General features: G+C 40.4%; 1 protein-coding gene and 1 non-coding gene across 2 annotated transcripts; both read right to left on the bottom strand.

The window, feature by feature from the left end:
• Nucleotides 1–2,111: 2,111 nt before the first annotated feature.
• On the bottom strand, nt 2,112–2,184 carry TRNAR-ACG (transfer RNA arginine (anticodon ACG)). Its single transcript has one exon. It is a non-coding gene; the product is annotated as a tRNA-Arg (tRNA).
• Nucleotides 2,185–5,533: 3,349 nt separating this feature from the next.
• Nucleotides 5,534–10,835, bottom strand: LOC131240827 (uncharacterized protein At2g34460, chloroplastic). Its single transcript, XM_058239311.1, has 5 exons — nt 10,675–10,835; nt 10,336–10,536; nt 8,169–8,285; nt 6,044–6,316; nt 5,534–5,913 (listed from the first exon to the last, which is right to left on the bottom strand). The coding sequence occupies exons 1-5, from the start codon at nt 10,780–10,782 to the stop codon at nt 5,743–5,745; spliced, it is 870 nt and encodes a 289-aa protein (XP_058095294.1). The 5' UTR covers nt 10,783–10,835; the 3' UTR covers nt 5,534–5,742.
• Between the last annotated feature and the right edge of the window lie 286 nt (nt 10,836–11,121).

The following is an 11,121-nucleotide window of genomic DNA, read 5'->3' as shown; positions in this document are numbered from 1 at the left end:
TATTCTCAAAAGTGGCAATTTTAGATTCTTGTGCTCTTTTCTTAGTCATTTTTGTGATTTCCAGTGTGGTATTATGAAAACTAGCAGTTTTAGTCTGGTGCACTCTTCTGAAGTGTAATTTAAGAATCTTTATGGGTCTTTCTTTCCTGTCTATCTAATGCTAGCAGAAAGATGACCCTTTTGTTTTTTTTTTGGAGGGGGGGGGGGGGGATTTCTCATTATTTTTAGCTCATGGAAACGGACTGTGTGATTGAGTGTTTTGCAGCATGTGTATGGGATCTAACAAAGCTCTTGTAGAACCATTCATATGGTATAGGATATATTTCTAGTAGGAATCCATATAGCCAGTGAGAAAGTTGTTGTGAGAATGCATGAATGGGATGTCTAACCAATATGGGCTATGGGATATAGTTCCAGTAGGAATACATGTATGGGACAATTTCTAGTGGCCATACCAATCCTGACCAAGAATCTATGGGCTATGGGTTATGGGACAATTTCCAGTAGGAATACATGCTAATGTAAAGAAGTCCTGCCAAGCTTGCCCAAGAATGTAAGCACAGTGGAGTTGGCTGCCACAGGTATACTGAGTAATAATGTTGGTTTTGAATATTGATTTGCAGTTACTGAATACCAATTTGCATATTTTGTAAAGTGCAAGAGAGCGCTCGATTGCCATTTGAATGTCTTTTTTTTTTTCTCTAGACAATAGATTGGCAATCAGGTCCTCTCTTATGCATTTGAATAAATTGTTTTGTATTTTGTATATTTTATTTTGGCCAAGATCATAAACACTGAAGTTTGCCATAGTACCAATAATACTGTAGGTTTGAATACCAATTTGCCTACTTTGCAATGTGCATGAAGGGCTCAATTGCCATCTGAATCTCTTGTTCTTTTTTTCCCCTATTGACAATAGATTGAAATGGCAATTGGGTCCTCTTTTACGTGTTTGAATCTCTTCTTCGCCTGTTTGTTTTCCCCAGTCCGAGCATTGAACTTGTAGGTTTCATGGTGCATGATTCAGATTGGGATTGAGCATTAAGAGTCTTGCTCGTACGATTGCTTGGTCGAACAAAGAATGCTGTTTCTCACACTACCAAACACTGCAAGGTAACTCATTAGAAATCCATACACAACAGCACTGCAAACTATCTCAATGGAAAATCTGTAGTGCCAAATTAGCTAATATTGAATGTCTACCTCTTTCTAAAAGCACCGGCAACATAAGCAGGTTTAGTCCAGTAAACATGGTGATGAAAATCATTCAAATGGTGGCCCTTGGATGAAAGGTTCATGATTCTAACCATTGAGTTTTGAGTCTCGGTAAATGTGTACCACTAGTTGTAATGGGCTTGGATCATATGGGGTAGATATTAGAGCATGGCCCATTGCATGATGGGGCATATCAGATCGCTTGTATAGTTTACTACTGAAAGGTTAGACCTGCTTGTATGATCACTGGCTCAAACGAAAAATGCTGTTTCTCTCTACTGAGCATTGGGTGACGGGTCCAACAATCTGTCCTGTGGAATGGCTAGGTCAGGGTTGTGGTTGGGTCTAATCTTGCTTGTGGCAAAAGAAGGAACCCCTCCGAATTCAACATTGAAACAGATCAAGATTTTAGTTGAAATCTCATGGCTGGTGTTTTACATTGCGTTTGGACGGACAAAAACTAATTCATGGATATATGACTTGGGTAAGGAAATGGAAAATCATGGATTTTTCCTTCCGTTGTTTGTTTTAGATTTCAGTTTTAAATCAATTTTGATGGCATCTGAAATCAAATTAAAACAACTACATGGCCGACTCTCACCAGCGTTCAGGGATTGATGTGGTGGGGCATCTCCCCGAGAGAGAGAGAGAGAGAGAGAGAGAGAGAGAGAGCGACTCTGATAGGAACTTCTATCTGGTAGGCCATCTCTTTAAGGAAGAAGAAGAAGGAAAAAGAAAAAGAAAAAAGAAAAAAAGAAAAACCCAACTCTGCCGGGGACCTTTGATCTGGTGTGCTCTCTCTCGGAAAAAGACAGAAAACCACGACAACTGACTCCGCTGTGAACCTTTGATCTGGTGGGCCATCTCTGAAGAAGAAGAAGGAAAAAAGAAAAGACCGACTCTGCTGGGGATCGAACCCAGAATCTCTGGTTCCGTAGACCAGCGCCTTATCCATTGGGCCACAGAGTCCTTTTTAAAATGTAAATTAATCTTTTATTAACTCATTATAAATTAATTTGTATCGGCTACATAATCGAATCCGTTGGTCTTTTTTTCTCATCTCTCCCTTTTCTCGTATGAGTGTGACCTACTTCATGGGCCGTGCACGTTCGAGGTAGGACCCACCTCATGATTGGCTCAAGATTTCGGACACGTATGGTTCTTGTCCAGTTTCGGCTTCTTAAGGGCCACTTTCAAATCTCAACCGCTTCCCAAGGAACTCGGCTACTCCCGTTTTGCCAACATCGCACTCACCACTCAGGCTAGTCCACTCCTGAGATGGACCGCGGACGGTACAAAAGAAAGGGCGGCCAAAGCATAAACCACGGTTCATGTTCAATATACACGTGGCCCACCAAATGGTGGTCCATGAATTTTTGTTGCGTAGGCCATCATATCAACATTTAGAATCATTGAACCATGAGGCCTACTCATACAAACTATAGGACTCGATCGGGACTAGAAAATCTGTGGGACCCACCATGATGTATTTGTTTTATCCATGCTGTCCATGCATTTTGCCAGCTCATCTTAGGAGATGTGCCCAAAAAATGAGGCAGATCCAAAGCTCAAGTGAACCACAACAGAGTAAACAGTGGGGCTTGCTGTGGATTAAAAAAAAAGAGAGGACATCACACAATTCTAGCTGTTTTTGTTTTTTCGTGTCATTGAGATGGACCTATATAAAATAAAGGACTGTCAAAGGATCCACATTTAGAATGGGGAATCTTTTGATCAGGTGGCTGGCATTACTCTTAATCTGGGTGAGTTTCGTACCATATCCATAGGTCATCCATGGAAGGGCCAAACAATTGAATACTCCAATTCATCTAATGCTACAACCAGTTGTACAAAAGCATTACATCCAGTTGCACAAAAATCATTAGTTGTTCGTCGGGCAATGGATTGCATAGCTCGCTCATCTTCATGTTATTGACAGCCCACAACCTCATATTAATTCTGTTTGCAGCTGTCTCAGCAGGAGAGAGCTGGCAGATTCTTCTCCACCCTACAAGCTCTCCTTTAAATACCTTCGGACCCTTTTTCCCTCTACAACTCCAGAAACCTCTTTTTATTACATTGTTTTCGTATCTCAGAAAAATCATTTTCTCAATTCAGTAGCCTAGTGAGAAATGGAGAATCGCAGATTGGCTATGGCTTTTTCTATCTATAGCATGGTTCTGCTGGGTTTTGCAGCTTTTGGAGGTATGGCTGCGGGGTAAGATGTCGGCGAGATTGCCCCGTCACCAACAATGGAAAACGGTGCAGTCACTTTGGGTGCACCTACAATCGCTGCAGCCGTGGTTTCTTTGATTGCATGGTTCTTTTGAGATGGATCTTATGTACTTGCGGTTTTCATTTTTCTTATTCATGGAGTTGATGGGAGCTCACACATTCTTTTGTAAATTGGATTGGCTTTTTTGGCTTTTACTGATGGTACATCTGGAGTTGTAGAGCTTGAGATTTATAGTTTTAAAAGGATGATTTGATTATCAAAGTGATGAATATATACATTTGTTTATTGAAATTGATGCAAAAAAAAAAAGGTTCAATCAACTGTACTGTTTGGGTCCATGCCTCAGTGGTAAACAGTTCATTCCAACATTGAGGTCTCTGGTTCAAGCCCGTGGTTGCCTATCATAAAAGGGATAAAAAAAAAAAAAGGAAAAAAAGAAAAACAATAAGGTCCCATCACCTGTGACTAGAAACTCATACAAGTTGACTAAACGAGATTTCAAGCTGAGCCACAGCAAAAGTCGCTGCTAAGGGCGACTCAATTCCAACTCAATTCCAACTCGACAAGACTCATCTAGTCCACCGGCAAACTCAGTCAAGGACTTGGACTGAGTCATTTACATGGTCAAGGTGTCCATTAGTAAAAGTTAGGGTGCTTCGAAACTCCCGCCTCTGGTGGAGAGAGTAATGCCTTCAACCAACTGTTTGTTAAGATTTTATATTATTTACATTAAGATTAAATATTTTAAATGTTACCCCAAACATTTTCCAATTATCTAACTTAAATATTAAATCATCAAGTCAAGTTGAGCTTACAGGCTTTTGAACTATGCTTGACAGTGATGTAATTCCAATTCCAAGCCCAACCCCTAATATTAATACTGAAGAAGGTGACCCCAGTTTGATCATTTTCAGTTCAGACATTAATCATAATTCAATCAGATACAACAGAGAAACAAACCCTAATATTTAATGAATTTCAGTTTATTTTCTCCTTTCCTGTTCTCATATTTAAGGAATTCGGGGTTTTTTTTTTTTTGTCCTTCTAATGGTAGGAAACGAAAATAAAGAAAGAATTTTTTATTTTTTTTGAAAAGTCACTGAATATATTAATAGAAAAAGGAAAAACATAAGATTGGAGGCTGCACCGCCGAGGAAGCGACAGAACCAACTACACACCTAAGAAAATCAAATTACATCCCTTTAATTTATCGACATTAACCACCCATTCAACCACTAACATCCTAGCTCTAGAAGCTACAAAATCCGCCATGTTGGAGGTCCTGTTGAAGCATCTACCATTTCTTTCTTCCCACACTGCCCACCAAATGGCAAGAAGCGCCATTCTCCATAATTTTGTCCTCCTCTTCCCCAAAGAAGTGCCATGCCATGCCTTTTTTTCCTGTCGAATTGGGGATGGACTAGGCCATATGAAAACGAGATAATATATCTGACCAGATACGAGAAATGAAGGGACAATGGATGAATAAGTGATCTACCGATTCCTCGTTTGACATACAACACAAGCATACATTAGTGATAATCATCACTCTTCTTCTTAGATTGTCTACTGTGAGGACTCTTCTCTTACCCACCAACCAACCGAACCCCACAATCTTTGGAGGGCCTTGGTACTTCCAAACCTAATTAGTGAAGACCTCTTCTCCCTTTTCTGTTTCGATGTCCAAACACCTGTAGAAAGATTTAACCGAAAAAACCTTTGATTTATGGTAGTTCCTCACTAACTTATCTGCACCTTCCAGATTAATCTTGACATCTTGGATACAATTCAGCAGGGCCACATATTCTTCAACCTCGTGATCAAGGAGATTTCTTCTACACTCCACATTCCACACCACCACACCCCCTAGCACTGTATAAGTACAATCTACTGTGATCTCCTTATTAGAAGCAATGCTCCATCCCCCACCCAAGTGTCAAACCAGAATCTAGTTCTATCACCTTTCCCTATTGTAAAACCAATCCCTTTTAAGGACCTCCTTTTTCATGGATAGAATTAAAATTGGATGTAGAATAGAAAATCACTAGAAAGATGAAAGGAAAAAAATAAATAAATCACAACTGTCATATCACATACCACATTGGACTTTCTGCATGGTGAATGTTTATATTCTCATATGTTTGACATGTTTGGGTTTTTCTTCTTTTCATGGGCAAAATAATGGAATTACACAACAATGAGGCCATGTATAATAGATAACCATTGGAAAGATGAAAGAAGAAGATCCAAAATCTCACCTTGCATGCCAGATTGGACCTTTTGAATCATGTTCAGATCTGTTCCTGCCTAATAGCACCAAATAGGTCCTCAAACGAACGTTTAGGAGCTTCCGTACGAGAAACTATCTCCACCACTTTGTAATGAGACTCCGGGTGCAGCAATGCCTCAACAGCAACTTCTGCAACCTGATCTCTGGATATAGAACCTTCATAAAGAGTATCCTGTAAAAGAAACCCCAAGAGACAGATTATAAATAGAACTAGCATTTTAGTATATTTTACCAAAGAAATTATCTTAGCATAGGTGAGCATATCAAACAGAAACAGGTAGGAGCGAATGAGTGTTCTGTACCTCAGACTCCATGACTATATTTCCACTAGGCGGGTCATTTCTTAGGCCCCCAGGCCTAACAATTGTGTAGTTTATACCAGATCTCCTGATATATTTCTCTGCCTGTAGCTTTGCTATCAATGTGAGCCCGAACACATTTAGAATGATGTAAGCTGGATTAAGGATTTGGCCCATTGCAGCTCCATTCACAAGAATTGAACTGATAAGAATGAACCTGTTCACCCCGATTTTTTGGCATGCATCTACGAGGTTCACTGTACCAAAATTATCAACCTGCAAAACATTCAATCTGTTAAATAGATAAACCAAGAAATTATTTATGAGAGATCAAGTTACATATTCTGGGATATAGTTACAACCCAACAACTGGAAGATTGAAAGACTATCTAGATTGTGGTTGTAAGGTATGACGCTGAATACCCATGCACTCTTGGTATGTGCACAACGATACTACTTGAAGAAAACTGTGTGCAGAGGGGAGGATTAGTTTTCTATTATAAATATATTTTTTTGAATGGAGGAAGAGGATGCTCTGCATTGTGTATACATCCCTAGCATGCCATCTAAGCTTACCAAGGTTCTCTTGGTTTGCTAAATTGAGCAAAATGGTGTGTAAAACATACTATTGCTGGATGAATCCTAAACTTTTACAAATGAGATTGACAGTTCTAGAATTTGAGATGCATTATAGCCAGATTATATGGCTGATATTAGTGCAAAGACAGAGCCTGCTTAGAACAAGGATGAATGAGAAGGGCTGTCTATGGACCGGTCCCAGGCCAAGCAAAATCAAAATTTTGAATAGGGCTGGCCCGATAGCCCCAGCCCAACCAGTTCAAAATCTGTGCCCAAGCCAACCCCAGATCCAGCCCATTGACACCCTAAACATACCCATTAAGTATTCCATCTATACAACAAGAATGAGAAAGAGTACAAGTGTACAACACAGGTTATCTCTAGAGTTTCTTGCAACTTATTTGTTTGTGGGTTCAATAGTTTACAGTGATTACAGAGGCCTTTTGTTATTAAGATGTTTCCTTAATATAGAATAAGCAGTGCACAGGTTTCTCTGCAAAATTCTAGTTATCAAGATTTTTCTCATCCTATGCTATGGTACATCAATATTATGCATGTCGAGATACCAGATTCCAATGCATGACTATAAGATGAGAAGAGAGAGCTATTTGCTATTTGTTTCCTCAACATTGTACACATATTTAAGAAAGAATAAATCACAATGCATTATTGCAGCTTCATGCATCTCTCTAAGTGGTTTTACTAATATGCTCACCAAGGCAATTTTCTTGCATTAACACCAATTCTATCAATCTCTGATATGGATTTTCATTTTCATCCCACTGCAGACAACAAATAACACTAGAAGACAAAAAGCCACTAAGAGAAGTAGTGGGGTAGCATACACACAAACAGAAAAACTACAATTTCCGCAGCTACTTCAATGAGGGTGTGACCGCTTCAGAAGAACTCAAACATTTTTCTCTCTTCCTTTCCTTTACAAATGCCTAACGTTTTTATAAACTAATAACATATCTACAACATACCTTGCCTGAAACATCCCACCAACTACATTGTCATCTAAACAGGCAACATTCTCAGAAAGGGACCCTAGAAGTTGCATCTAACAAGGAGGTTTTGCCTTCAGCATGCTAGATCAAGAAGGGACATATGTCACTGAATAACTCACACAAGGCAGGTGGTGCAGTGGATCCGGACTGCCCATCCAGTGGCTTGCCACAGATGAGCCTCAGTTGAAAACAAAACTAAAAAGACAGATCCTATCTAAATGGCACAATGGCCTTCTGATCAAGGGTCAAGATGAAAATGGGGTTTGACAAGAGAAAATTATGGTTAGGATTATCAGTTCGGAGAAAAACAGAACAACATTGAACCAAGGGCTATCCACTCTATGGATGGATTAGATCCATCTACCTGCTTTGTATGTGTCATGTATTGGTGAACAACAGCCCTTCCTGACCTAGCGTGTGGGATATGGGTCAGCCGCGGGTCATAACAAATTGCGTTCCTAAACAAACAAGCACAACTTCTACAAACTATTTCTAGATAAGAAGGGTCAGAGTAGTTCATATAACATATAGCAATTAACCTTCCATGGTGCGAACAAATCCCATGAATATCGAAAGCCTGTAGCACATATGACAGCTTCAGCATCACCGATGGCTTCTGCTAACTTTGTCGAACCCTCTGTAACATCTGCCCTCACCTGGAAGTACAAACATGAAAAAAAAATAAAATTGCAACCGACAGAAGAACATATTAAGAATACAAACTCAACCTTTTATTCTATGGCATCTCATGTTTATTATCTCGTGAGTTTAGTCCCACTCGGATAATTGTGGGAAAGTGAGGTGCAACTTCTATCCATATTAAGGGGCTCAAGTAGGGCTGCAACTTGGGTTCGGGTCAATCCAAACCCGATTGTCGGGTTGTGAAGGTCCTAAGGTTGGGTTCAGGTTGGAAAATGCCAACCTGATTTGACATCGGGTTGGGTTATGTCAGGTTAGGAATAATCACATGTATTTGGGTCGGGTTGGGATTGGTCAAATATAGATGAATTCGCGTAGCGTTCAGGTTGGGCACCTGAGGATGGAACTCAGGTCAGGTTGTGGGTTGGGTCCTCTTGGGATTGAGTTAGGCTCGGGTTGACCCTCAACCTGACCCAACCCACCTGAGTTGCACCCCAAGGCTCAAGTAATCCCAGTCTACTGTAGAGAGTGTGTAATCAATGTATGTAACACCTTGTGCACCTGGGAGCTTTAGTCTGGTAAGAGTGTCCGGTCTTTCTTTTATGAAAACAGTTGGCTACCTTGTGCTAAGTGCCTATGGGGGTTACTTACACTAACACGGGAATAACGACTTAACGTGCATGAAATCCACGCCGTTCATCATGTACACGACCCCTTTTGGGGCCTTGATCCCAAAAATAGGATGATTCAGTACTCAGGTGGGTCACCCAAAAAAAATTTATGCCTAAAACCTCTAAATTCACATGCTATGACCCACCTGAGTTTTAGAATACTTAGTTTTTGGGTTTTTTCATCCTGAAAAGGAAAATCAAATGAATGGGTTGGATGGCATACAAACACCAATGTGGGTCCTACACAAAACTGATCGTGGACATTCCATCCCAACTGTTTACTGTGGTGTGGCCCACCTGAGTTTTGGATGTTCAAGATTTTTGGGTTCAATTGTTAAAATGAAGCACCGTATGTGATGGACGGGGTGGATCTCATGAAAGTTTCACCCACATGGCTCTCGGTCTACCAAAGTAACTCTGTAACTCTGGTGGGTACCTAGAGCAAGTCACCCTAGCGAGGCTATTTCTTTTAATAAAAATTGCTCGCTCTCTTCCCCCCCCCCCCCCCCCCCCGGTTTAGTTTGTTTTAACAACATATAAAATTAAGGGCCTGTGCTTTTTTTTGGCTTTTTTACTTTCGCTTTTTCTCTTTGGTTGTCTCTTTTTTCTTAGCCTTGTGCCTGTTAATAAAGCTTATCCTTCAAAGAAAAAAGGGCCCTGTTTGGATGTATAAATAGGAACATTTGTATATCATCATATTTTAAAAGGTTAAACATAGAGCTTAGATAGCTTTAACACTGTACAATCGCCAGCATCTAAGACATTTGGGTTGTGTGGCAAATTTCATTTTAATACACGTGTGTACACACATCCGGGCTGTTGTGTGTGTGACATCCAACCCTCCAAGAGGTTTCCAACACCTTGGAAATCATTTTCAGAAAAAGTAAGGCTGGTCCATTCATCAGGCAGACCACGTGTACTATTGAACACCATTGGCTTCCATTGTTCTCATACTGTGTGGCCGACCTCATCATTATCATCGTGCCTTTCCCAATTAATTGGGGTTGGCTACATGAATCCTGCTCCGTCATTCGGCTCTATCAAACGCCAGACCTTCAGTTAGACCATAGGTCATCAAGTCTGATGATTGGATAAGCCAGCATTTTGTTCGAAGTCATCTTGAACATGGGTTTCACCTTTCAGAGGGCCCTGGCGTCATACACATGCACTGCATAAGGCCTCCATGCATGTATGACGCGAAATTCACTATCTAAGTGAGCCCATAACTTCAAGCCAAGTGATTTTTTGCCACCCAAGCATCCATGCCATTGCAATTCATTACTAAATAACTAACGAAATTGCCTAATTCGTTAAATTGGGCCTGATTCACGAAATGTACAAACAGCTTAAAAAATAAAAACCTCGTAACACTAACAACATATGTAAATATACTCACAATTTCTACATTTGAATCCTCTGGAAGACTATCTTTCGCCTTCTCCAAATTGACAACACCCGCCCTAACACCAAAACCCTTCAACAGCAGCTGCTCCACAATCTTTTTACCAGTTTTCCCAGTAGCGCCTGCAACGAATATTTTCTTCCTCCCAACTACCTTTATTTCTTCACTCTCTTCAGCATCAATCCCCTCACTCATCTTCCAAGAAGAAGAAGAAAAAAAAAAAAAGGAAAGAAAGAAATTCAACGGAGCCAAACTACACTATACGAGCAAAATCACAAAAGATAGAGGTTGAAAAGGAAAAGCAAGGTGTATATAGAAGAGATTTTCTCTCACCTTGGAAGCTGAGATGGAAGTATGGAATCTGGGGAGAGGAGTTGGAGAGAGGAATTTCAGAGCGTGGAATTGCAAGAGAGAGTATCTGAAGAAGAAGGAAACCGCCATAGCATTTTCACTATTTCCATCTAAGGCGCTTATTGAGTGAGGGGTCGAGAAAGAGCGTCATTTGGTACACTGGCGGCGTATCATATCCGTGCGCATGCACACCCCAACTGTACACGTGGAGAACGGGTGATTCAAATCAGAACCACCAGATTGTGGTGCGATTTGTAGATAGGTCACAACCATAAAATCACATGGATCGAATGGACGGTTCTAACCTCTTATTGAATTTGGACGGTTGATCGGTTGTCATTTTAAACCGTCCATTTGATGTCCTCCAATCAACCAATTAGAACCCCGATTTGGACGGTTTAATTTGAGTTACATGGTAACTTAAGAGTA

This window comes from Magnolia sinica, chromosome 3, assembly GCF_029962835.1.
Source record: "Magnolia sinica isolate HGM2019 chromosome 3, MsV1, whole genome shotgun sequence".
Lineage (NCBI taxonomy): Eukaryota > Viridiplantae > Streptophyta > Magnoliopsida > Magnoliales > Magnoliaceae > Magnolia > Magnolia sinica.
Note: the sequence above shows the minus strand (reverse complement) of the source record. Positions and strands in the feature narration are given on the sequence as shown.

Bases quoted from the DNA above. Each gene is read 5' to 3' on its own strand.
- LOC131240827 (XM_058239311.1), bottom strand. From the start codon at position 10,782: ATGGCGGTTTCCTTCTTCTTCAGATACTCTCTCTTGCAATTCCACGCT. The intron at 8,286-10,335 runs GTGAGTATATTT...TTGTACTTCCAG, and splicing joins AGGATTCAAATGTAGAAATT to GTGAGGGCAGATGTTACAGA. The intron at 5,914-6,043 runs GTACAGAACACT...TTTCTTTTACAG, and splicing joins ATATAGTCATGGAGTCTGAG to GATACTCTTTATGAAGGTTC.